At 53.4% G+C, this 26245-nt stretch overlaps 1 protein-coding gene across 6 annotated transcripts in view; it reads left to right on the forward strand.

Annotated features, from left to right (window-relative positions):
• The window catches only part of ANKS1A (ankyrin repeat and sterile alpha motif domain containing 1A), a 200330-nt gene extending 176650 nt beyond the window's left edge, over positions 1-23680 (forward strand). For 2 of the 6 annotated variants that reach the window (XM_055080220.1, XM_024121999.3), the window contains 10 exons: positions 7986-8084; positions 8905-9057; positions 9166-9273; positions 17961-18125; positions 18931-19056; positions 19301-19372; positions 19510-19596; positions 20138-20275; positions 21701-21871; positions 22716-23680. In XM_055080220.1, coding sequence (XP_054936195.1) covers positions 7986-8084; positions 8905-9057; positions 9166-9273; positions 17961-18125; positions 18931-19056; positions 19301-19372; positions 19510-19596; positions 20138-20275; positions 21701-21871; positions 22716-22835 — 1239 coding nt within the window. In that variant the 3' untranslated portion in view covers positions 22836-23680. Of the gene's footprint in view, positions 1-7985; positions 8085-8904; positions 9058-9165; positions 9274-10311; positions 10477-15473; positions 15734-16553; positions 16707-16814; positions 16923-17960; positions 18126-18930; positions 19057-19300; positions 19373-19509; positions 19597-20137; positions 20276-21700; positions 21872-22712 lie in introns of those variants that run through there. The other 4 variants (XM_024121998.2, XM_055080219.1, XM_024121996.3 and 1 more) reach the window with 4 other exon arrangements.
• The last annotated feature ends 2565 nt before the right edge of the window (positions 23681-26245 follow it).

Consider the following 26245-nt stretch of genomic DNA (forward strand, 5'->3'; position numbering starts at 1 on the left):
GGGGCACGAACCCGTGTCCCCTGCATCGGCAGGCGGATTCTCACCCACTGCGCCACCAGGGAAGCCCCCGAGGCTGGTGAGCTTTTTATAAGGCCACCCGTGAGCTGGGGGACGGTGTCAGTTTGGGAAGTTCTGTGACCAGGTTCCAGGGAGGCAGGAGTCAGCTGGGCCAGGCAGCAGTGAACAGGTGAACACAGGAGGAGCCAATGAGCTCCGGTTCCTGCCGGCAGGTCGGCGCTCAGCACCGGGAATTCATTGTTTAACCTGGACAGGCAGGTGGCTTTGTTCCTGTTTATAAGGTTCTGACTTTGTAAGGGATTTGAACCCAGTTCTTATTCCTTTCTACCACAGCTGCCTTGTGTGGTGCACAGAAAGCCCTCAGCCCCTGGATGAGTAGATGCGTGATGCTTCAGGGAGCATGGCTTCTATTTTCCATCATTATTAAGATTTTTAGGCCACAACAGTGAGCAGCAGAGCCCTGCCCCTCCTTGCTTCCTCTTCCCTTTTCCCAGTGCTCCTTCCCGCTCTCCCTGGGCTGGCCCGGGTCTGGGGCTATGGTCTGGGCGAGGAAGACTCGTGTGCTCACCCCCTCCCTCCTAGCTCACCCACCAGCATGCGCATGTGGTCACTGCAACCCCAGCCTGGGAAGGCGGTCCTGGCTCAGGCCAGGGTCCTGTGCCATTTTCAGTGACCCTCCTCCCAGATGACCATGCCCACGACAACTCCGTCGTTGTGGCCAGTAACATGTTCTGGGGATGGTAGAAAACTACGTGCAAAGGAGGAGCCAAAATGTCCAGTGGCAGGTGAGATTACGGGATGCCCAGGAACTAGAGAGTGTGCAGTGGAAGCAGTTGGTTAAGTGTCACGAGGAGGTGTGTGCACGCAGTACGTCAGCATGTGAAAAAGCAGGTTAAATGAGTAATACATATACCACAATCCCAACTTTTGCTTTTTTTTTTTTTTTTTTTTACAATAAAAGCTTAGAAAAATACACTGAAATGCTAGAAATGATCCGAATCTCAGTTTTTAAAAAATATTAAGCCACTTAGAAGAATTCATCAGAATGGTAACCCTGGGGTGTTTTTTTCTCCCCAGAGGTAATGGTGGCTTTATAAGTGGCTTTTACATTTTTCTTTGTGCTTTATTAATTTTCAGAATTTTTTATAATAGACATATAACTTTTCTACTCAGAAAAAAATTGTATTTATTTATTTTTTTAATATGAGGGAGAGATAGAAGCAGGGCCCAGTGGAAATCTACAAAATTCTGGAAGGCAGAGAGGCAGCATAAGTATCACATTGAACCAGCCAGGACCCAGGGAAGCTCTGAGCTTCCCCCATGGTGCACAGAGACTCTGGAGGATGCCTTGGGCCCACGTGGAGATGTGGGGGCCTCTCGCCCACCAAGCTGCTTCTCTGCTTAAGGAGCTTTAGCGGCTCAGGCAGTCGCCACAGATCAATACAGCCATGGGTGTGGTGAGTATCGGCTGCTCAGTTCACTCAGACTGGTACTTCCCTCATCCTCCCACCCTTCCTTCCCTTGATTAGAGAAATCTGCTCTGAAGGTCTTTTTTTTTTTTTTTTTTTTTTTAAGAAAATTGTTTTGTCGTTTCTTATTCTAAGTGCTAGCCCCCATTTTATCAGTGCTTTTTAGCAATTAGAAGTTTTTCACATTTATGCACTTCCCAATTTTCAATATTATCATAAAATAAAAATTAGAAAATAAGGTAGAAAATTGAGCGTTCTGCCTTGAAGAACAAAAAAAAGGTTAGTGTTTTATCCCAACGTTGTATTCTCCTTCACTCTGTACATTCCACTTTCCCATTCTTGGAGATAAAAAATGGGGTTTGAAACTTTAAAATATGACAGACTATACAGAGCAAGTAGCTGGTGCCACACCTACCTGGTTGCCACAGCATTTGGGAACTGAGCCCATGATTTCAGGAAAATGATTAAGTAGTTGAAAGCGTCAGTCTGATCCATGTTTCTAGCTGATGAGGACGTCCTCTTGAGGAAATGCCAAATGCTCTTTAGGCTCACTGATTGTGGTTGCTTCTGGAGAGATATTTCATCAGGGAGAACACTGCTAACAAATATTCCCAAGTTCAAGTATGGGATTCACTTGGGAAGAGGTCTCACGGATCGGCAGCTAAATGCTTTGTGTCCTGTGTGTCTCATATTTACATTTTACCATTCTCAATTCGGAATGGCCTCCCTGAAGACGTCACTCTGCTCATGCACTGTCAAAAACAGCTGGAAGTTTCTCTAAGACCTTTGATGACTGGGACACAGCCTCACAATATCTGAACTTATTTCCCTCAATTTGAACGTCATACTTCAAATTGAAGTTTGTTTTAATTTTTTGTTGTATTTAACGCTAACCTCTAATATTTAATGTTTTAAGGTCTTAATTTGCATTTTCATGTGCGTCCAGGTTGAGCCCCTGCCCCCAACAACGCACTTCTCCCAATTCTGTGCCTCCTCTGTCTGGAGCAGCTCTTCTCACAGTCCCTGGCTCCTTGAGGCCCAAGAAAGGACTGGGAGGCGGAGAAGAGAGGGAGGGGCTGCAGGGGAAGCACCAGTGACAGGCTTTTCCCCTGAGGCAGAATCAGGCCGGGACAGTAGCTCTGTCACATTCTTTCTCCCCCAAGAGAGGAGGTTTCAGCCTTTGTTTTTTTATGACTCCTGGCAGGAGAAATTGGAGAGAGAGAGAGAGAGAGAGAGAGAGAGAGAGAGAGAGAGAGAGAGAGAGAGAGACCATACTGAATATGGAAATGAGATGAGGCTGGAGGGGGCGGGGCAGGTGGAAAGTCTGGAAACCACTGCTGAGAGATGAAACCCTGTCCCAAGGCGAGTGCAGTCTAGCGCTGCTCTGCCCAGTAGTCACGCTTCCATCAGAACATACAGGCCTTTGCTCGGGTGGAGGCCAGGTCCTGCAGGGGCTGATACGGGCCGTGGTGGGGCCAGAGCAGGAGAGCCCAGGTGCACTGTCTCCTAGCCTGCTTTTCCACATGCTGACATACTGCATGCACACACCTACCCAGGTGGAGGAGGAGGTGTGGCAGTGCTCCCACCTCTGTGGCTGGAAACCCCCGCCCTCCTGTCCCCTCTCCCTCAGGGACGGAACCCAACCAAGCCAAGTGTCAACTAGTTATGTTTCAGATTTCGCTTAGGCGGATGAGCTGTTCTACTTGATTAGCTCCCTAACTACTCACTCACTAGGAACTCGGAACAGGGCGTGGCACATAGTCAGCTCTCAGTAAAAGTTTAGTGTGGTAGAAAGTAAACAAAGTAGGAAGTCCCTTTTCCCCATAAACCACGTGTAAAGGTTTCTAAAAGGTTTCTTCCTCAGTCAAGAGGGCACAGTAACTTCCAGAATGTTTCTTGCCTTTGAGGATTTGGAGCACCTTATAAGTCACCACACAAACGAATCCCACAGAATGTAGATGTGGCAAGTTCAGGAACTCAGGAGGACCCTGCACTGAGCCCAGGACGTGCTGTGGCAACTGTTTGCTTTGATTTTCCATCACATCCTTTGTTTTGGTTTTGTTTCCATTTGCCTCTTTCTCCTCAAAGCTGCATACAGTCCCCAGTTCTCTTGACTGGGGTGTCTGCTTAATGAAGGTCCTGTCCCCATCTGGATCTGGTTTTCCTGGTTGTCAGCCTTCAGTCCAGTATTAATGTTACCCTAAAAGCTTGTGAAGGCTTCTGAGTAAATGTTGGGGTTAACAGTGGGTGTTCAGAACGTCACCGCAGTGACACCCTCTTGGAGGTTCACTTGTCAGGTCCTCACTGAGGTGTCCTCATCATCAAGTAGAAAGTCTGGGCAGACAGCCCCCCTCTCTGGTTTTCCCCATCAGCAAACCCTAGATTTGGGCCCAGAATGACTGCAGGAACTCAGCGTGGTGACTCCTGGATTCAGGGGTGACTTGGGATCTGGTCAGACCTGGAGTGGTGCCAGGGCCCAGGGGACCTTCTGCAGGCCCAGAGCTCCTTACTGTCCCAGCAGAAGGGTGTGTGTGCGGCCTGAGCAGGGAGTCCAGTCTGCCTTCAGAGCCATCTTCACCTGGAGTCTCTTGAGCTTATGGCTTGTCCTCTATAGGGCAAAATTTTTGTCACCATGCACAGGCTCTGGGGAGGCTCTCACACCAGCAGTCACTACAGCTTGGGTACAAAGGTGAGGCCACCAGTTGGTGGTCTGCGTGAGCTTGCCTGAGTTATTAACTTCTCTATCTGTAAAGTGGACATAAGTAATACCCACCTCAATAGAATAAAAAGTCCAGAAAAAGTCTTGGAAACACAGGAATTTAGGGTACCTCAGAAGTCATTTCATATCAATGGGAAAAGATAGCTCATTCAAGAAATAAGACAGGGGCTTCCCTGGTGGCGCAGTGGTTGGGAGTCCGCCAGCCGATGCAAGGGACACGGGTTTGTGCCCCAGTCCAGGAGGATCCCACATGCCACGGAGCGGCTGAGCCCGTGAGCCATGGCCGCTGAGCCTGCGCGTCCAGAGCCTGTGCTCCTCAATGGGAGAGGCCGCAGCAGTGAGAGGCCCGCGTACCACAAAAAAAAAAAAAAAAAAAAAGATACGTACCGCAAAAAAAAAAAAAAAAAAAAAAAGACAGCCTGCTGCCTGGGAAAAATATTAAGTGGATCCTGATTCTTAAAACTTACATCAAAATTAATTCCAGATAGATTAAAGATTTGATTGTAAAAAATGAAACTGTAAAGTTACAGGAAGGAAATGTGAAAGAATTGTTTTAAAAGTCCTGGAGGGGGAGATCTTTCTAAGGCTGACAGAACTTAGAGAAGCTCCACGAGGAAAGGGGGTGTGTTCAGGTGCAGGCTGATAGGTTCTGCATGAGCAAAGCCAGCATAATAGTCCAAAGACAATGACAGACAGGAAAGACACGTGCTTATCTCTTCATAAAAGGTTAATTTCCTTACTATATAAAGAATTCCTACAAATGTAATACAGAAGAGACCAACAGCTCCATAGATAAACATGCAAAGGATGCGTGGACATGAGCATCAGGCTGAACTCTGCCCCACAAGTTACTGATACTCTCTGGGCCTCAGCTTCCTGAGATGTAAAATGGGGTAACAGTGGTCCCTATTAGTCAATGGTTTAGCAGGTGCAAAGCATGGAAAACATGGAGGAGGGCAGTAAGTGCTATGTAAGTGCTTGGTAGATAAAATGTGAAAAGATGCTTGAGTTCATCTGTGAGCAGGATGATCTTGTGATAAGAAATGTGCAGTGATAAGCCATTTCTGCACAGTGCTGCACTGATGCGAGTATAAATATCTGTCAGACTTCTAAATACACATACCCTTTGACCAAGCAATTTCTGTTCTTTTTTTTAATCCTTTTTTGAAAATTTTAAATCAAAATATAATTGACATGCAGTATTATATTAGTTTCAGGTGTACTACATAGTGATTTGACATTTGCATACATTATGAAATGATCACAATAAGTCTAGTAACCATCTGTCCCCATACAAAGTTATTACAATATTGACCATATTCCTTATGCTGTATATTACATCCCCATGGCTTATTTATTTTGTAACTGGAGGCTTGTACCTCTTAATCCCCTTCACCTATGTCTTCCCCCGCCACCTCACCCAGTTCCCCTCTGGCGACCACCTGTTTGTTCTCTGTATCTATGAGTCTGTTTTCATTTTTTAGAGCCCACATATAAGTGAGATCATATGGTATTTGTCTTTCTCTATTTCACTCAGCATAATGCCCTCTAGACCCCATCCACACTGTCACAAATGTTAAGATTTCATTCTTTTTTTTATGGCTGAGTACTATTCCTGTGTGTGTGTGTGTATATATACACCACACGATTCATTCATCTGTCAGTGCACCAGTTTACAGTCCCACCAACAGTGCACGAGAGTTCCCTTTTCTCTACATCCTTGCCAACACTTACTTGTTGTCTTTTTGATAGTAGCCGTTCCGACAGCTGTGAAGTGATAGCTCACTGTGGTTTTGATTTGCATTTCCCTAATAATTAGTGATGCTGAGCATCTCTTCATGTGTCTGTTGGCCATCTGTATGTCTTTGGAAAATTTTCTGTTCAGATCCTCTACCCATTTTTTAATTGAGTTGTTTAGTTTTTTTATGTTGATTATATGAGTTCTTTGTATATTTTGGATACTAACCCTTTATCTGATACATTGTTTGCAAATATCTTCTCCCATTCAGTAGGCTGCCTTTTCATTTCGTTGATAGTTTCCTTCACTGTCTGAAAGCTTTTTAGTTTGATATAGTCCTATTTGTTTATTTTTGCTTTTGTTTCCCTTGCCTGAGAAGACAGATCCAAAAAATATTGCTAACACTGATGTCAGAGTGTACTGCCTATGTTTTCTTCTAGGAGTTTTATAGTTTCAGGTCTTACATTCAAGTCTTTAATCCATTTTATGGTATGAGAAAGTAGTCCAGTTTGATTCTTTTGCAGGTAGCTGTCCAGTTTTCTGAGCACCATTTATTGAAGAGGCTGTCCTTTCCCCATTGTATATTCTTGCCTCCTTTGTCATAGATTAATTGACCATATAAGCATGGGTTTATTTCTGGGCTCTCTATTCTGTTCCATTGATCTATGTGTCTGCCAGTGCCATACTGTTTTGATTACTGTAGCTTTGTAGTATAGCCTGAAGACAGGGAGTGTGATACCTCCAGCTCTCTTCTTCTCTCTTGAGAATGGTTTGGCAGCAATCTGTCTTCTTGATAACCACCATAGAAAAGATGCACATACAGGGAGATTCGTGCAGCACCATTTGTAAAAGCAGAAATTGGAAACAATTGTCCTTCAACAGGGAACTGGTTTAGCAATTTATAATATGTCCATAATCTGGATGATTATGCAGCTTTCAAAGAAGAGACAGGTCTCCATATACTGAGTGACCTCCAGTATATAATAAGTAGTTAAGAATGAGGTGTTGAACAATGTGTACAACAATCACATTTGTGTGAAAATGAAGCATGCACACGTGTGTAGGTGCCCAGCTGGGCTCTGGAGGGACATCCAGGAAAGTGGTAACAGTTGCCCTCGGTGGGGGTGGACACTGGCTGAGGGACAGGGCAGAACCCATGATTTTTCATGTACCATAATCTGAAAAAAACTATCTTGTGACACCATTGTGAGTAATAGAATACACCATGATAGGGGTTAGGAGTGGCGAGTACAGTCAGACTGCCTCAGATCCTAGCTCCACCATGAGATGTGTGACCTCAGACACGTTTCTGACCTCTGTGTGTCTCAGTTTCCTTATCTGTAAAATGAGGATTCCAGTAGAACCTAACACAGGGTTGTGAGCCTGAAATGGGATGGTGCACAGAAAAGCTCTCCGTCCCTGTCACTCAGCAAGAACACGGCAAACACCAGCCATTCTCCTTGTTGTCACTGCCATGCTGGGCTTCTTTGCTCTCAGCTGCTCCACTGGGGAGAAGTGCCCCACGTGGGCTGAGCCCCAACCCCCCCTCCTCTCTCAGGCAGGTCCCCACTTTGAGACTCCTCTCCTCCTCGGGGTGAGGCAGGCTTCTTGGGTGCCTGCCCCTGCCGCCGGCCCAAGGTGGCTGTTACTGCCGCTTTAAATCACAGAATCACATCTGTGAGGAATCTGGGGATTAGTCCTCCTGTTCTTCACCTTGCGGGGGTCATGAAACCTGCTCCCGGGAAAATGTACATCAGCTCAGGTGGGCAAGGCCTGTGCCCGGCCCTGCCTGCTCCAGCCCAGGTCAGGGCCCTGGGAGCCGCTCGGGCTGGGTGGGCAGCCTGGGCAGGTTTGTCTTCCTGCTGCATGAGGCTGCTTGCTGCCTGGCCTGGCCTCACAGGGCGCCCTGGGGCTCATTCTCTCGTGGTGCCTGTGGCAAAGGAGAAGAACGTGGCAAGGGGCCACGACAGGCTCACCTGACGCCCTGAGGGAGCCAGCGGCCTTGTCCAGGAGGCCCTCACATTCTCCTTTCTGCTCTTAGGGGCCTAATGTGATGGAAGATCAAGACCTGCGGGAAATCGGCATCAGTGATGCACAGCACAGGCGGAAGCTGCTCCAGGCCGCGCGGTCCCTGCCCAAGGTGACCACCGACGGTTGCATGGCCTCAGCCTTTGCCAGTGGCGGGGTGGGGCTCAGGGGGTGTGCAGGTCACTGTGGGGGTCTGCCCCTCATCCCGGGAGCCCCAGCGGGGAGGACAGTATGCTGTTTACTTCTTTGCCACATTCCAAGGCCAGCAGAGCACTAGGGACAGTCAGGACCTAGTCCGGCCTCAGGAACGGCACTGCAGGCATCTGCCTGGCACGGAGCCTGGTGCCCACAGGCTTGGCCTGTCGCCTGAGACCAGGCCCTCCCCAGGAGGCCCGGGGCCCTCGGGGCAGCAGAGGAGGCAGTCTCTGCCTCCTGGGGAGCTGTGGCTGGTAGGCCTGAGCCTCTGCTCAGCTCTGCTGGCACAGAGTCCCCTTGTCTCTTCCATTTGCCCAGAGCTCAGGAAGCACTAATTAGTCCTAGCAGTGAGGCCAGTGCCCACTTCACAGACACACACCATTTTCTTGTCCTGCCAGGTCTGTGACCTTGTCAGAGCACAGGAGGGGCCTCCACAAACCCTCCTCCCCATCTAGCCTTACCTGATAGGGCACCTTTCCCAGACCTGGGGTGCCCTGGTAGTCCCCAGATGGGGCCCAAGACCAGAGCTGAGGTAGAGAAGGCTGTGTGAGTGGAGCGACTCAGGGATGCTGAGGACACAGGCCCCTCGTTGGTCCTCAGGAGCTGTCCCATACCTACCCCAGCCTCAGCCTCAGCCTCTGGGTGGTCTGAGTGAACCGGCCTGCATCCCCGTGGTCCCCAGGGTCCTCGGCCCAAGTGCTGAGATGGTAGTCCCACCTCCTGCCCTCGCCCCACAGGTGAAGGCTCTGGGCTATGATGGGAACAGCCCCCTGTCAGTGCCCTCCTGGCTGGACTCCCTGGGCCTGCAGGACTACGTCCATTCCTTCCTGTCGAGTGGCTACAGCTCCATTGACACTGTGAAGAACCTCTGGGAGCTGGAGCTTGTCAACGTGAGTACAGCTCTGCTGTGAGTGTCCCTGGGCTGCCAGCCTGGCCCTGGGGGATGAGGGCTGGGGGCCCAGTTGCCGCCTGACCTTCCTCTCCCCGCTCCTGCGCAGGTCCTAAAGGTGCACCTGCTTGGCCATCGCAAGCGCATCATCGCCTCCCTGGCAGACCGACCCTACGAGGAGCCGCCCCAGAAGCCCCCACGGTTTTCCCAGCTGAGAGTGAGTTGGGGCGGGTGGGAAGGGAATGTTTGTATGTGCTGCGTGTTGCTAGGAACTGAAGAGAATTCTCTGGGAGTTCTTCAGAGACCGCGTCACCTCTATAGTCGAGGAGCAACTGATCACTCCCTTCCCAGTGTTGGGGCCAAATGTTGGCCAAAGTAGGAAGACAAATATCCGAATCCCAGATGGCTGGGGCCATGTCTGGACATCCGGTTGAGCTGTGCCCAGGGTGGCGGGCAGGGGTGGGTCAGAGGGGCCCCCTCTCGGGCAGCCTGACGTGAACCCGAGACAAAGCCTGGAGCACATGGCGGGACCTGGGCCCTCCCCATCTTCTGAAGGAAAATCCCTGTGATTTTAAAAACCTCAGAGATGCTTTGTTGCTCAAGGCAGGTAATCTCTGACTGAAAAGTGGGTTGACTGTGAGCCTGCGGTTCAGGATGAGTCTCCCCAAACCCATGAGGCTGCGTGGCTGCTGGTGGGTGGGGTGGGCCCTCAGCCCGTTTACGGCAGCCTCAAAGTGGGCGTTATTTTATCCTCCTCTTACGCATGAGAAAGCTGGGGCCCAGGCTGGTTCTGAGGGCCAGACTCACAGCTGAAGTGGAAACTGAAGACTGATTCGTACTCTCTGTGAGGCCTCTGGGTGCCAACCGGCAGTGCTATGTGTTTTCTTAGGAAAGACCTTTGGATTTGGTCACGTGCCCCCAGGACCTGCGATCAGTTGTGACAGACGATTTTATAAACTAGAGATCGCTTCCCAGCCCTACAACCAGGCCAGAGGGTGCTCTCGTGACCCGGGTGCTCACCTGCAGGACCCGGTTGTCAGGGGTTCCTGGCTGGAAGAATCTGGTCTCTTTGAGTGTACCCACGCTGGGCCCAGCGGCCCGTTTCCCCACTGGGTACCGGCCTCCAGCTGGTGCCCATTCTCACTGATTCTCCTGCCCAAGCTGGGCCCTGACAGCCCGAGGATTGGCTGACACCTACAGCCTAAGGACTGGCCTGATGAGTCTCAAGTCTCACCTGGATTTCTCCCCGCTGCAGTGCCAAGACTTGCTCTCGCAGACGTCGTCCCCCCTGAGCCAGAATGACTCCTGCACCGGCCGGTCGGCTGACCTGCTGCTGCCTTCTGGGGACACGGGCAGGAGGCGGCACGACAGTCTCCAAGACCCTGTGGCGCCCTCTCGGGCCGAGCGCTTCAGGATCCCGGTTCCTGCGGGGCAGGTGGAAAGTCTGGAAACCACTGCTGAGAGATGAAACCCTGTCCCAAGGCGAGTGCAGTCTAGCGCTGCTCTGCCCAGTAGTCACGCTTCCATCAGAACATACAGGCCTTTGCTCGGGTGGAGGCCAGGTCCTGCAGGGGCTGATACGGGCCGTGGTGGGGCCAGAGCAGGAGAGCCCAGGTGCACTGTCTCCTAGCCTGCTTTTCCACATGCTGACATACTGCATGCACACACCTACCCAGGTGGAGGAGGAGGTGTGGCAGTGCTCCCACCTCTGTGGCTGGAAACCCCCGCCCTCCTGTCCCCTCTCCCTCAGGGACGGAACCCAACCAAGCCAAGTGTCAACTAGTTATGTTTCAGATTTCGCTTAGGCGGATGAGCTGTTCTACTTGATTAGCTCCCTAACTACTCACTCACTAGGAACTCGGAACAGGGCGTGGCACATAGTCAGCTCTCAGTAAAAGTTTAGTGTGGTAGAAAGTAAACAAAGTAGGAAGTCCCTTTTCCCCATAAACCACGTGTAAAGGTTTCTAAAAGGTTTCTTCCTCAGTCAAGAGGGCACAGTAACTTCCAGAATGTTTCTTGCCTTTGAGGATTTGGAGCACCTTATAAGTCACCACACAAACGAATCCCACAGAATGTAGATGTGGCAAGTTCAGGAACTCAGGAGGACCCTGCACTGAGCCCAGGACGTGCTGTGGCAACTGTTTGCTTTGATTTTCCATCACATCCTTTGTTTTGGTTTTGTTTCCATTTGCCTCTTTCTCCTCAAAGCTGCATACAGTCCCCAGTTCTCTTGACTGGGGTGTCTGCTTAATGAAGGTCCTGTCCCCATCTGGATCTGGTTTTCCTGGTTGTCAGCCTTCAGTCCAGTATTAATGTTACCCTAAAAGCTTGTGAAGGCTTCTGAGTAAATGTTGGGGTTAACAGTGGGTGTTCAGAACGTCACCGCAGTGACACCCTCTTGGAGGTTCACTTGTCAGGTCCTCACTGAGGTGTCCTCATCATCAAGTAGAAAGTCTGGGCAGACAGCCCCCCTCTCTGGTTTTCCCCATCAGCAAACCCTAGATTTGGGCCCAGAATGACTGCAGGAACTCAGCGTGGTGACTCCTGGATTCAGGGGTGACTTGGGATCTGGTCAGACCTGGAATGGTGCCAGGGCCCAGGGGACCTTCTGCAGGCCCAGAGCTCCTTACTGTCCCAGCAGAAGGGTGTGTGTGCGGCCTGAGCAGGGAGTCCAGTCTGCCTTCAGAGCCATCTTCACCTGGAGTCTCTTGAGCTTATGGCTTGTCCTCTATAGGGCAAAATTTTTGTCACCATGCACAGGCTCTGGGGAGGCTCTCACACCAGCAGTCACTACAGCTTGGGTACAAAGGTGAGGCCACCAGTTGGTGGTCTGCGTGAGCTTGCCTGAGTTATTAACTTCTCTATCTGTAAAGTGGACATAAGTAATACCTACCTCAATAGAATAAAAAGTCCAGAAAAAGTCTTGGAAACACAGGAATTTAGGGTACCTCAGAAGTCATTTCATATCAATGGGAAAAGATAGCTCATTCAAGAAATAAGACAGGGGCTTCCCTGGTGGCGCAGTGGTTGGGAGTCCGCCAGCCGATGCAAGGGACACGGGTTTGTGCCCCAGTCCAGGAGGATCCCACATGCCACGGAGCGGCTGAGCCCGTGAGCCATGGCCGCTGAGCCTGCGCGTCCAGAGCCTGTGCTCCTCAATGGGAGAGGCCGCAGCAGTGAGAGGCCCGCGTACCGCAAAAAAAAAAAAAAAAAGACAGCCTGCTGCCTGGGAAAAATATTAAGTGGATCCTGATTCTTAAAACTTACATCAAAATTAATTCCAGATAGATTAAAGATTTGATTGTAAAAAATGAAACTGTAAAGTTACAGGAAGGAAATGTGAAAGAATTGTTTTAAAAGTCCTGGAGGGGGAGATCTTTCTAAGGCTGACAGAACTTAGAGAAGCTCCACGAGGAAAGGGGGTGTGTTCAGGTGCAGGCTGATAGGTTCTGCATGAGCAAAGCCAGCATAATAGTCCAAAGACAATGACAGACAGGAAAGACACGTGCTTATCTCTTCATAAAAGGTTAATTTCCTTACTATATAAAGAATTCCTACAAATGTAATACAGAAGAGACCAACAGCTCCATAGATAAACATGCAAAGGATGCGTGGACATGAGCATCAGGCTGAACTCTGCCCCACAAGTTACTGATACTCTCTGGGCCTCAGCTTCCTGAGATGTAAAATGGGGTAACAGTGGTCCCTATTAGTCAATGGTTTAGCAGGTGCAAAGCATGGAAAACATGGAGGAGGGCAGTAAGTGCTATGTAAGTGCTTGGTAGATAAAATGTGAAAAGATGCTTGAGTTCATCTGTGAGCAGGATGATCTTGTGATAAGAAATGTGCAGTGATAAGCCATTTCTGCACAGTGCTGCACTGATGCGAGTATAAATATCTGTCAGACTTCTAAATACACATACCCTTTGACCAAGCAATTTCTGTTCTTTTTTTAATCCTTTTTTGAAAATTTTAAATCAAAATATAATTGACATGCAGTATTATATTAGTTTCAGGTGTACTACATAGTGATTTGACATTTGCATACATTATGAAATGATCACAATAAGTCTAGTAACCATCTGTCCCCATACAAAGTTATTACAATATTGACCATATTCCTTATGCTGTATATTACATCCCCATGGCTTATTTATTTTGTAACTGGAGGCTTGTACCTCTTAATCCCCTTCACCTATGTCTTCCCCCGCCACCTCACCCAGTTCCCCTCTGGCGACCACCTGTTTGTTCTCTGTATCTATGAGTCTGTTTTCATTTTTTAGAGCCCACATATAAGTGAGATCATATGGTATTTGTCTTTCTCTATTTCACTCAGCATAATGCCCTCTAGACCCCATCCACACTGTCACAAATGTTAAGATTTCATTCTTTTTTTTATGGCTGAGTACTATTCCTGTGTGTGTGTGTGTATATATACACCACACGATTCATTCATCTGTCAGTGCACCAGTTTACAGTCCCACCAACAGTGCACGAGAGTTCCCTTTTCTCTACATCCTTGCCAACACTTACTTGTTGTCTTTTTGATAGTAGCCGTTCCGACAGCTGTGAAGTGATAGCTCACTGTGGTTTTGATTTGCATTTCCCTAATAATTAGTGATGCTGAGCATCTCTTCATGTGTCTGTTGGCCATCTGTATGTCTTTGGAAAATTTTCTGTTCAGATCCTCTACCCATTTTTTAATTGAGTTGTTTAGTTTTTTTATGTTGATTATATGAGTTCTTTGTATATTTTGGATACTAACCCTTTATCTGATACATTGTTTGCAAATATCTTCTCCCATTCAGTAGGCTGCCTTTTCATTTCGTTGATAGTTTCCTTCACTGTCTGAAAGCTTTTTAGTTTGATATAGTCCTATTTGTTTATTTTTGCTTTTGTTTCCCTTGCCTGAGAAGACAGATCCAAAAAATATTGCTAACACTGATGTCAGAGTGTACTGCCTATGTTTTCTTCTAGGAGTTTTATAGTTTCAGGTCTTACATTCAAGTCTTTAATCCATTTTATGGTATGAGAAAGTAGTCCAGTTTGATTCTTTTGCAGGTAGCTGTCCAGTTTTCTGAGCACCATTTATTGAAGAGGCTGTCCTTTCCCCATTGTATATTCTTGCCTCCTTTGTCATAGATTAATTGACCATATAAGCATGGGTTTATTTCTGGGCTCTCTATTCTGTTCCATTGATCTATGTGTCTGCCAGTGCCATACTGTTTTGATTACTGTAGCTTTGTAGTATAGCCTGAAGACAGGGAGTGTGATACCTCCAGCTCTCTTCTTCTCTCTTGAGAATGGTTTGGCAGCAATCTGTCTTCTTGATAACCACCATAGAAAAGATGCACATACAGGGAGATTCGTGCAGCACCATTTGTAAAAGCAGAAATTGGAAACAATTGTCCTTCAACAGGGAACTGGTTTAGCAATTTATAATATGTCCATAATCTGGATGATTATGCAGCTTTCAAAGAAGAGACAGGTCTCCATATACTGAGTGACCTCCAGTATATAATAAGTAGTTAAGAATGAGGTGTTGAACAATGTGTACAACAATCACATTTGTGTGAAAATGAAGCATGCACACGTGTGTAGGTGCCCAGCTGGGCTCTGGAGGGACATCCAGGAAAGTGGTAACAGTTGCCCTCGGTGGGGGTGGACACTGGCTGAGGGACAGGGCAGAACCCATGATTTTTCATGTACCATAATCTGAAAAAAACTATCTTGTGACACCATTGTGAGTAATAGAATACACCATGATAGGGGTTAGGAGTGGCGAGTACAGTCAGACTGCCTCAGATCCTAGCTCCACCATGAGATGTGTGACCTCAGACACGTTTCTGACCTCTGTGTGTCTCAGTTTCCTTATCTGTAAAATGAGGATTCCAGTAGAACCTAACACAGGGTTGTGAGCCTGAAATGGGATGGTGCACAGAAAAGCTCTCCGTCCCTGTCACTCAGCAAGAACACGGCAAACACCAGCCATTCTCCTTGTTGTCACTGCCATGCTGGGCTTCTTTGCTCTCAGCTGCTCCACTGGGGAGAAGTGCCCCACGTGGGCTGAGCCCCAACCCCCCCTCCTCTCTCAGGCAGGTCCCCACTTTGAGACTCCTCTCCTCCTCGGGGTGAGGCAGGCTTCTTGGGTGCCTGCCCCTGCCGCCGGCCCAAGGTGGCTGTTACTGCCGCTTTAAATCACAGAATCACATCTGTGAGGAATCTGGGGATTAGTCCTCCTGTTCTTCACCTTGCGGGGGTCATGAAACCTGCTCCCGGGAAAATGTACATCAGCTCAGGTGGGCAAGGCCTGTGCCCGGCCCTGCCTGCTCCAGCCCAGGTCAGGGCCCTGGGAGCCGCTCGGGCTGGGTGGGCAGCCTGGGCAGGTTTGTCTTCCTGCTGCATGAGGCTGCTTGCTGCCTGGCCTGGCCTCACAGGGCGCCCTGGGGCTCATTCTCTCGTGGTGCCTGTGGCAAAGGAGAAGAACGTGGCAAGGGGCCACGACAGGCTCACCTGACGCCCTGAGGGAGCCAGCGGCCTTGTCCAGGAGGCCCTCACATTCTCCTTTCTGCTCTTAGGGGCCTAATGTGATGGAAGATCAAGACCTGCGGGAAATCGGCATCAGTGATGCACAGCACAGGCGGAAGCTGCTCCAGGCCGCGCGGTCCCTGCCCAAGGTGACCACCGACGGTTGCATGGCCTCAGCCTTTGCCAGTGGCGGGGTGGGGCTCAGGGGGTGTGCAGGTCACTGTGGGGGTCTGCCCCTCATCCCGGGAGCCCCAGCGGGGAGGACAGTATGCTGTTTACTTCTTTGCCACATTCCAAGGCCAGCAGAGCACTAGGGACAGTCAGGACCTAGTCCGGCCTCAGGAACGGCACTGCAGGCATCTGCCTGGCACGGAGCCTGGTGCCCACAGGCTTGGCCTGTCGCCTGAGACCAGGCCCTCCCCAGGAGGCCCGGGGCCCTCGGGGCAGCAGAGGAGGCAGTCTCTGCCTCCTGGGGAGCTGTGGCTGGTAGGCCTGAGCCTCTGCTCAGCTCTGCTGGCACAGAGTCCCCTTGTCTCTTCCATTTGCCCAGAGCTCAGGAAGCACTAATTAGTCCTAGCAGTGAGGCCAGTGCCCACTTCACAGACACACACCATTTTCTTGTCCTGCCAGGTCTGTGACCTTGTCAGAGCACAGGAGGGGCCTCCACAAACCCTCCTCCCCATCTAGCCTTACCTGATAGGGCACCTTTCCCAGACCTGGGGTGCCCTGGTAGTCCCCAGATGGGGCCCAAGACCAGAGCTGAGGTAGAGAAGGCTGTGTGAGTGGAGCGACTCAGGGATGCTGAGGACACAGGCCCCTCGTTGGTCCTCAGGAGCTGTCCCATACCTACCCCAGCCTCAGCCTCAGCCTCTGGGTGGTCTGAGTGAACCGGCCTGCATCCCCGTGGTCCCCAGGGTCCTCGGCCCAAGTGCTGAGATGGTAGTCCCACCTCCTGCCCTCGCCCCACAGGTGAAGGCTCTGGGCTATGATGGGAACAGCCCCCTGTCAGTGCCCTCCTGGCTGGACTCCCTGGGCCTGCAGGACTACGTCCATTCCTTCCTGTCGAGTGGCTACAGCTCCATTGACACTGTGAAGAACCTCTGGGAGCTGGAGCTTGTCAACGTGAGTACAGCTCTGCTGTGAGTGTCCCTGGGCTGCCAGCCTGGCCCTGGGGGATGAGGGCTGGGGGCCCAGTTGCCGCCTGACCTTCCTCTCCCCGCTCCTGCGCAGGTCCTAAAGGTGCACCTGCTTGGCCATCGCAAGCGCATCATCGCCTCCCTGGCAGACCGACCCTACGAGGAGCCGCCCCAGAAGCCCCCACGGTTTTCCCAGCTGAGAGTGAGTTGGGGCGGGTGGGAAGGGAATGTTTGTATGTGCTGCGTGTTGCTAGGAACTGAAGAGAATTCTCTGGGAGTTCTTCAGAGACCGCGTCACCTCTATAGTCGAGGAGCAACTGATCACTCCCTTCCCAGTGTTGGGGCCAAATGTTGGCCAAAGTAGGAAGACAAATATCCGAATCCCAGATGGCTGGGGCCATGTCTGGACATCCGGTTGAGCTGTGCCCAGGGTGGCGGGCAGGGGTGGGTCAGAGGGGCCCCCTCTCGGGCAGCCTGACGTGAACCCGAGACAAAGCCTGGAGCACATGGCGGGACCTGGGCCCTCCCCATCTTCTGAAGGAAAATCCCTGTGATTTTAAAAACCTCAGAGATGCTTTGTTGCTCAAGGCAGGTAATCTCTGACTGAAAAGTGGGTTGACTGTGAGCCTGCGGTTCAGGATGAGTCTCCCCAAACCCATGAGGCTGCGTGGCTGCTGGTGGGTGGGGTGGGCCCTCAGCCCGTTTACGGCAGCCTCAAAGTGGGCGTTATTTTATCCTCCTCTTACGCATGAGAAAGCTGGGGCCCAGGCTGGTTCTGAGGGCCAGACTCACAGCTGAAGTGGAAACTGAAGACTGATTCGTACTCTCTGTGAGGCCTCTGGGTGCCAACCGGCAGTGCTATGTGTTTTCTTAGGAAAGACCTTTGGATTTGGTCACGTGCCCCCAGGACCTGCGATCAGTTGTGACAGACGATTTTATAAACTAGAGATCGCTTCCCAGCCCTACAACCAGGCCAGAGGGTGCTCTCGTGACCCGGGTGCTCACCTGCAGGACCCGGTTGTCAGGGGTTCCTGGCTGGAAGAATCTGGTCTCTTTGAGTGTACCCACGCTGGGCCCAGCGGCCCGTTTCCCCACTGGGTACCGGCCTCCAGCTGGTGCCCATTCTCACTGATTCTCCTGCCCAAGCTGGGCCCTGACAGCCCGAGGATTGGCTGACACCTACAGCCTAAGGACTGGCCTGATGAGTCTCAAGTCTCACCTGGATTTCTCCCCGCTGCAGTGCCAAGACTTGCTCTCGCAGACGTCGTCCCCCCTGAGCCAGAATGACTCCTGCACCGGCCGGTCGGCTGACCTGCTGCTGCCTTCTGGGGACACGGGCAGGAGGCGGCACGACAGTCTCCAAGACCCTGTGGCGCCCTCTCGGGCCGAGCGCTTCAGGATCCAGGTGGGTGGGAGGGAGCCACAGACGGGGTCCCCTCATTCCTCTTGGCACGACAGGGCTCCCAGCCCACCCCTCAGGGCACTGCTTTCAGGGCTCTCGCATTTATTCGACTTGCCCATCCTCCCTCCTGCACGGACCGCAGGCTTTTTGTCTCGCCCCCGTCTTGGCCTGTTAGACACAGATTGCTGGGTGTCCCTTGTCCCCGCAGGGTGAGCCCTAGCTTCGCTCCGTTTTCTCTCGTGACTCACATTTCTTGGTTCTGGCCTCTGGGGATTCCCCTCACCTTTCCACAAGCACAACCATGAATTTTACAAGATTTAAAAAGCATGTCGTACAGCAGTTCTGGTTGCTCTGTATTGAGAGACTTTGCATATTGCTGGGAATGGAAGTCATAAATTTCCTGAATTTTCCCCTCCTCCCCATTCCTTCCACCAGCAGCCTAGTTGAGGACCCCATTGCCTGGCACCTGGCCTGCGGTGGCCTCCCACCCCTCCCCCACACCCCAGCTCCTGCCACGAGGATCCCTGTAAAGTACATCCCTGGCCACGGATACTTCCCCGACTCCCCACACCAGGATCAGATCTACACTCATCTCAGACACCACAGAGCCTTCCCGTGGGTGGGCGGGCGGCTGGCTGAGGTCCCTGCTTCTCCGCCAGTTCTCTGGCATAGACAGGCCTCACCCCACCCCAGCGCATCGGAATGGCTTGTCTGCCTCCGGCCTGGAGCTCCCGGAGGTGGAACCCAGGAGGGAGCCCGGGAACCCCTTGAGCAGGCGAGCTGACTTGTGACCCCACATCTTCTGCAGGAAGAGCACCGAGAGGCCAAGCTGACCCTTCGGCCCCCAAGCCTGGCTGCCCCCTATGCCCCTGTGCAGAGTTGGCAACACCAGCCGGAGAAACTCATCTTCGAGTCCTGCGGTTATGAAGCCAATGTGAGTAGCCTCTGCCCTCCCAGCCTGGCCGGTCTCCTGCTTTCCGTGCCGGCCGGACCCAGGGCCCCCGTGGTGTTTTCCACTCCTCAGCCGCTCCCAGCACCTGGGGGAAGGGGGACTCCCGGCCAGGATGGGGGAAGGGAGTCACTGGGAGAGGGAGCCGCCTGACTGTGGTCCCAGATTGGCTGGTGGCCCCATGTGGTGACGCAGGACTCCTAAGCCGGGCCACTGGTCGCTCCCACAGTATCTGGGCTCCATGTTGATCAAAGATCTGCGAGGGACAGAATCCACGCAAGACGCCTGTGCCAAGATGCGGGTAGGTTACCGTGGGGGCGGCCAGGCCACAAGGCGGCGGATGGCAGCACCGCCTGCAGCCACGGGGGCCCTGCCACGCTGCGTGCAGCTGAGGGAGGCCCCGAGAAGGTGAGGTGACAGGCCTCCCGTTTCCTGTAGAAATCCACGGAGCACATGAAGAAGATCCCCACCATCATCCTGTCCATCACCTACAAGGGCGTCAAGTTCATCGACGCCTCCAACAAGGTGTGCTTCCCACAACTGCTGTTGCGGGGGGAGGGGGCGCCCTTCCTCCCCACACACACACCCCTCCTGGCCAGCTGGGTATCTTTCCTAGAGGGTCCCTAGCCCACTACCCCTCTCCATCCCCGCCCAGCCCAGGTACTTGTCTCTCACGCACCCACATATCCTGGTTCCCGGGGCCCCACCTGAGGGACAGCTTATCTTCCCCAGCATGGGCTCCACTGGCCACTTATCTGCTCACGGGCCTTTAACGCTCTGATGCACTTAGTGAGCATAGGACACCCCCAGGCCCTGTGCTTGGGTCTCCACCCTGGAGAGCAGAGTGGGCTGGGTGTGAACATTTGCTCCCTCAGTTGCCATGGTCAAGGGTGGAGACCCCAACCCTAAATCAGACAAGGTGAGATGCCACCCCCACCCCCACCCCGAAGAGATGGGGAAGTGGCGTTTGGCTGACGCTAGGATGGGACAGGAAGGTGGCAGTGGTGAAGGGACTGGGGTGTGCCCTCAGGGAGCCCAAGAATTCCAGACCCTGCTTTCCCCACAGAACGTCATCGCAGAGCACGAGATCCGGAACATTTCCTGTGCAGCCCAAGACCCGGAGGACCTCTGTACCTTCGCCTACATCACCAAGGACCTGCAGACCAGCCACCACTATTGCCACGTTTTCAGCACGGTGGACGTGGTGGGTGGAGTCCGCAGCTGGGCACGGTGGGGGGGTCCTGCGCTGCGACAGCCCCAGTGCAGTGGGTCCTGGCACCCGGCTGGCACTTAGCAAAGGTCTGTTCAAGAATGAACATCACTCCAGCCCCCTCTATATGGCACTGAGACTAAAAGCACACAGGACGACAGTGGCTTGTCCAGGGTTCTAGTGACAGAGGCTTTCCTGCTTCCGGCTGCGTGTCTGTCAGGTCAGCCAAGGCTTCATCTCCCTGGGCTCTTGGTCGACCATCCATCCTAATTCCCGCCCTCCAGCTGGGCCATCTCCCTGAGAAGCCCTCCACCTCCCTTGTGGGGACAGTAAGTTTTCTTCGCCCAGATCCCAGCTTAGGCGGGGTTCTGGCGCTGCTGGGCTGAGGGGAGCTGTCACACGCACTGCCCGCAGGGAGTGGATGAGTGAGCATGGTGGCTGCCCTGAGACAGGGCCTTTGTCCAGGTCCCGGCTGCCCCCGTGAGAGTAGCTGGTTCCAGGGTCTTCCCGGCCTCGCCTGGGAGCTCTGTGCTTGCAGCCTCCTGGCTCTGCCACTAGCTAGCCGTGTAACCCCGACTCCTCGTCTGCGCAAAGGGGATAGAGTGTAACCGACTTCATGGGGTTGTTCTGAAGATGAAATGAGGAAATCCTCCCAGGACACATCCTTCCCGGTACTCTTACCTGTAGCTCATCTTCCCACATCAGTCAGTTCTGCTGTAACGTGGCGTCTGTGCTCCTAGAGAGCACCATGCCCTGAAACCACACGGGAAGCACCAAGGCTCATGGGGAGATGAGGCAGGGGGCACAGCCCTCAGGAACCTAATATGAACACCCACACCATTTTATCCATGTTAAATGGTTAAGAAATACATAAATGCTATATAAACACGGCGCTCTGCCTTGAGAAGGACCCGAAGTCGGCTTGTGGAAGCGTGTGCCTCACTCCTGCCAGCCTGTGTGCCAGAGGGAGAGAGAAAGGAGGAGGAACAGAGGACAGAGGGGTGCACTGATGGAGGGGAGGGCGCGGGCCAGGTGGCCCTGGGAAGAGCTGCTGCCTGATTGTTACTGTCGGGTGGGTCCCGTGGGAAGTTGAGCTGCCAGGTGGGGGTGGCACATTTGCTGTGTATTCCCAGGCAACGGGGGTCAGCAGGGGAGTCTTTGCATTCGCCTCTTGTTTCTCTCCAACGAAATCACACATGAGGAAACACAAAATGTGTGTTTTGTTCAGATTGTTCCCTAATGTATCAGTCACCTCGGGACAAACTTCTGCTTTCAAAGCAAGCGTTCCAGCAGATTCCCTGCACTCTTGTTACCTGTGCAATGCTGCCTGTGCCTGTGCTCAGGGGCATGAGGCCAGGGCAGGTGTTAGAGGCAGTGGTTCCTCCATCCCATCTCTCACGTTGTGCTGTTTTCTCCCAGAACCTGACCTATGAGATCATCCTGACGCTGGGGCAGGCGTTCGAGGTGGCCTATCAGCTGGCCCTACAGGCCCAGAAGTCCAGGCCGATGGGGGCCTCTGCTGCCGAGATGATCGAAACAAAATCTTCCAAACCGGTGCCTAAGCCTCGGGTCGGCATGAGGAAGTCAGCAGTACGTGGGCCCCGGGATTTGAGGGCTCGGGGTGGAGCGGGCACAAGGAGGGTCTTCTCACGCTTCAGGGGGCCAGCCCCTCAGGACACGGGCCCGTGCGAGGCGGCCTCCGTAACGCCACCCCGTGTCTGTGTCTGCTTTGCTCCGCACCCCAGGTGCCGCTGCCCCCTGATAGTCGCTGTTGTTACTGTCACACCTGCCCCACCCATCGTCCTTCTTACCTCCCGCTGCCGTCTGTTAGTCCTGGAGTCAAGGTCTCTGCACCTCCTGCTGTCTGTGTGTCAGTCTCCCCGAAGTGACCGTGAGCTCTCTGAGACTCTGGTGCCCGCCCCCGGCCCTGCCTGCATGCCCGTCTTTCCTGAGCTGCCGTCCCACCATCCCTGTCTGTGCTGTAGCCTCTGTTTCTCTGCTGTGTGTCCTCCTCTCTCCAGAGCTCGTGGGTGCCCGCTGGGGTCTTGCCCGGGGGGAGCTCTCTGGCCCTGCCAGAGGGACCCAAGGTTTGGGGTTTCCAAACCTCTTACCCCCTTCCTGCCACCGAGAACAGCTTTGGGGCTTAGTGCTCGATGCTCAGGTAGGGCAAGGCTCCTTTAACTGAGCCGCTCCAAGAAACCCCCAGGAGAAGTTGCCCCCGGAGAGCTCAGAGGCGGCCCTCCCGGGATGCTCCAGGGAAGGTCCCCCTTCTGCCACCCCACCCCAGGGAGCTTGCTCTTTGGCTGAGGAGAACAGGGCTGCCCCCATGGGGTACTGACGCCAGCATGGCCCGGGAGGCAGGGGACAGCGGGCCCCATTGACCCCTGGCCCAGGTGCAGCGCTCCCTCTGACTCTTCACCCTCTTCCTCAGCAGCTGGAACCACCCGATATGGACCCAGATGCCCAGTCCCATGCCAGCGTCTCCTGGGTTGTGGACCCCAAACCAGACTGTAAGCGGAGCCTCAGCACCAAGTATGAGACCACTATCTTCTAAGCACCCACCCCGCCTCCACTAGCTCATGTGCCTTGCCGTCCGTCCTTGTGCTCTTCTCAGCTCTCCTTCCAGCTGCCGACGCCAAGGCCCCCCCCCCGCTGGGACCTCTCCTCCCGGGGCGGCAGCTTTAGACACTGCACACTCAGCTCGCACCTAACACCACCGGACACTGTGAATTCCCCCCTTGGGCAAGGACAGCTTGGCGGGGGGGGCAAGTTGCCTTTGAGCTGGGCACCAAGAGGGCCTCAGTGGGCGGGCACTGTGGATCCTGAGGTGGGGGCAGTCTCCAAGCAGAGTCCACACGGCACCGGAGGCTGCTCCCTCTGATCGGCCTGGGCTCCCTGTTGGCTCTCCTCTCCCGTCTTCCGAGCCACGGCTGGGTGCCGTTGCCAAGAGCTAACTGCACCTTTCCTGACACAACCAACCACTGTGACCGCCTGGGGCCAGAACCCCCTTGCACTCTGCTAGCAGCTGGCCTGCAGCCCATCCCTCTGTTCTCTGCTCTAAGGTTGCTGGCCTCCCCCTGTGAGACCCTCAGCTCAGCGATGTGGCTTGACCAGGGTCAGCCTTCTTTCTGTGAGGGCCCAGGGCCTGTGCCAGGTCCTAGGGCACGTGCCTGACTCCAAAGCATGGTGCTCTGAGCATCTGAACACCCACAGGCTGGCTCCACGCAGCAGGTGTCTTGGTCCTGATGGGTCTTGCACTGCAAGGAATGGGATGGCTCCTCACGTCTTCGCCGGGGAGTACCCGGCTGGCTCTGGAGTCTGGCTCGAGGAAGAGGAAGGCCTTCCTGTAGGAGCCAGCAGGAGGGAGGCCAGTGCCCTGCACACACCGTGCACCTTCTTCCCTCAGAACGGAGCTGCTCAAGGACAGGGGCCTGGGCCGAGCAACATCCGTTGTCCTCCAGGAGCTTTCTGATGCTTCTCCACGGTGTGGGGACCAGAGATAGTCAGCTGGCACCCGGTCCCTTCCCTGATCGACCGCCCTCAGCCTCTTGACTCCTGAGAAGGAGTCCATCACCTCAAAGCAGTTCAGCAGCTGGGATGGTGGAGTTGAGGCTTTCAGAAGGCCCACGTTCTCGCGTGAGGGCATGTCAGCTTAGATGGCGGGAGAGGAGAGCCACAGTTTCCGTGGGAAGAAGCACTGTGCACGTAGCGTGGCCCAGTAGGAGAGCCAGTAAGTTGCAGCGGTTGCTTTATGAGTTGAAACCCAAGTCGACAAACCGGGGTGGGTCCTCCTGCCTGCCTGTCCTCGTGCCTTCCAAGCAGATGCGCTGAGCCACGGAGGGTGCTCAGGGGAGGCTGTAAGGGACCTTCTTTTCTGCTTCCGTGTTTCCTTTCCGTTTCCTCCACCTTGTGCAGGCCCCTTTGGTTAACCCTTTCCTCCCCCCCGTTGTGTTTGCTTCTGCCAAGCTGAGCCACCGAGGAACCAACTGTGCTGCGGAAACAGCCGTGGGGAGCGCAGGCTCCCACCGCCGCCGCCGCCGCCGCCACCACCACCGTCTCAGCTGCAGCTTTGAAGACACAGACCCCACTACTGCCCGTAGGACCTCCTCGCGGCTGCATGGTCTGGGCCTGCCACCGCCAGGTCTCGCCGAGTGAGCCCTGCCCTGGTTGCGGAGCAGCCCTCCAGGCCTCTAGCAGATCAGGTTGGAACTCCAGAGGGCCAAGAAGTGACTTGTCCAGAAAACATTTTTTAACAGAAAAAAAATTTTTTTATAAAATGAACTTTCAACACTTGGCTCAACCCTCTAGGTTAAACTGCCAATCTTTAGACAATGGCCATAGGGTCAGAGGACAGCGGGCCTCTGTCCTCAGGCTGGGGTCTTGGCGTGCTTGGGCAGCTCTGAGAGAAGGTAGTGGGTGAACTGAATCTGCTCGACAGACTGCCAGTCAGCTGCTCTTCCTTCTGAGCCACACGGCTGCTTGTCCCTGCCTGGAGCTGGGGGCAGCCCGTAGAGGCAGGTGCCTGGCAAAAGCAGAGGCTTCTGGGGTTCCAAACGTGAAGGTCCGGGGCCACGCGGAGATGCACAAGCACGTCGCGGTGCCCGAGCTCTGGGCTGCTCCTCCGTCTCGGACCCAGCGGTGGTCAGAGCGCTGCCCTGGGCTGCCTGGCCACAGGCCCTCCGGTGACCTCAGACTGTCTGAATCGAGGCAGAAAGGAGAAGCAGCAGCTTTGTTTGTTTGGGGCATTGACGGGTAGGTCGGCTGAGGTGGCTGCCTGCTGATTTGCGATTTGTCTAATCAGGTCTGTGTGATTAGGACTCACTTTGGTTCTCTGAATTATCGGTTTGATTGTCATCTTTTCAGCTGCTGGGCTTCCCCTGGCTCCAAGGGTAAAGAAGGCTGAATCAGGTGACGGTTTGATTCTCCCCGAGTGTGGCCTTCAGGGCAGGCTGACGTCCGGGCGCTGCTGCTGCCTGAGCCCTCCTGCTGGCTGGCTTTGCTTTTCACCTTTGGTTGCGTTGCTCCTCCTGGAGGCAGAGGCAGAGCCAGAGGGACTGTTCCTGTGAGGCTGGGCCAGGTCAGCTGCCCGTCCAGCACCTTCCAGAGCAGAGCCTTTCCTCCCACGGGGCCGCGAGCAGACCTTCCGCTTTGCCGGCACAGCGCAGTCTGGTCCCAGGATCAGTAGTCCAGGCTTCAGTAGCGCCTCTCTCCCTCCCGGCAGGGGCTGTGAATGAGCAGGGAGCGCCCCGGCGCACCTTCACAGCCCTGTGGTCGGCCAGCAGTGGAAAGCTGGGCCGCGTCTTCCTGCTGACCTGAGGCTGGGCCCTGTGGGTTTCCTTTCCGCTGAGCCGTCCACACCGCAGGCCTGGGGAGTCACACCCCCTCTCACTAATCCTGCCCTTCTCGGTACTAAACAAGGACCTCGATACCGGGAAGTCTGACTTCACGTCCTGCTGCTTCCAGGGCCCGTCGGCTTCCACTGAGCAGTATTCAGCCCCTACTTCCTTCCAGGTATGGACGAGGAACCCTGAGCTGGGTGGGTAAACCGCGGCTCCTGCTGCAGTGTGAGTGCTGTGCCCTCTTCCTCCTGAGGAAGGCCGGTCTCCTCTAAGCAGCCCTCTCTTGGTGGGTGGTGGGTCCATAAAGAAAACTGTAGACACTACGATGAGTTCCTCAAGCTGTCTTTTTGTCTTTAAGTCATAGGTAGGTGTCTCCTCCCCTTGAAGCTGCTATATCTTCTTTATTTATTCAGGTTGTTTCATGTTGGAAAGCCTTGGCTAATCCACTCTGGCTCTGGATTTTGTTTTGAGCTTGGTTTATTTCTCAATAGCCAAGAAAGGAAGGGATTAGATATTTCCTTTTTACTCCTCCTCCTCCGGGACAGGTACTCTCCCTCCCCTAGAAAGAAAAATTTTAACACCAGGACAGGCTTCACGTGGAGAGAAGCCCTGCTTCTGCACGTGA

This window comes from Physeter macrocephalus, chromosome 18, assembly GCF_002837175.3.
Source record: "Physeter macrocephalus isolate SW-GA chromosome 18, ASM283717v5, whole genome shotgun sequence".
Taxonomy (NCBI): domain Eukaryota; kingdom Metazoa; phylum Chordata; class Mammalia; order Artiodactyla; family Physeteridae; genus Physeter; species Physeter macrocephalus.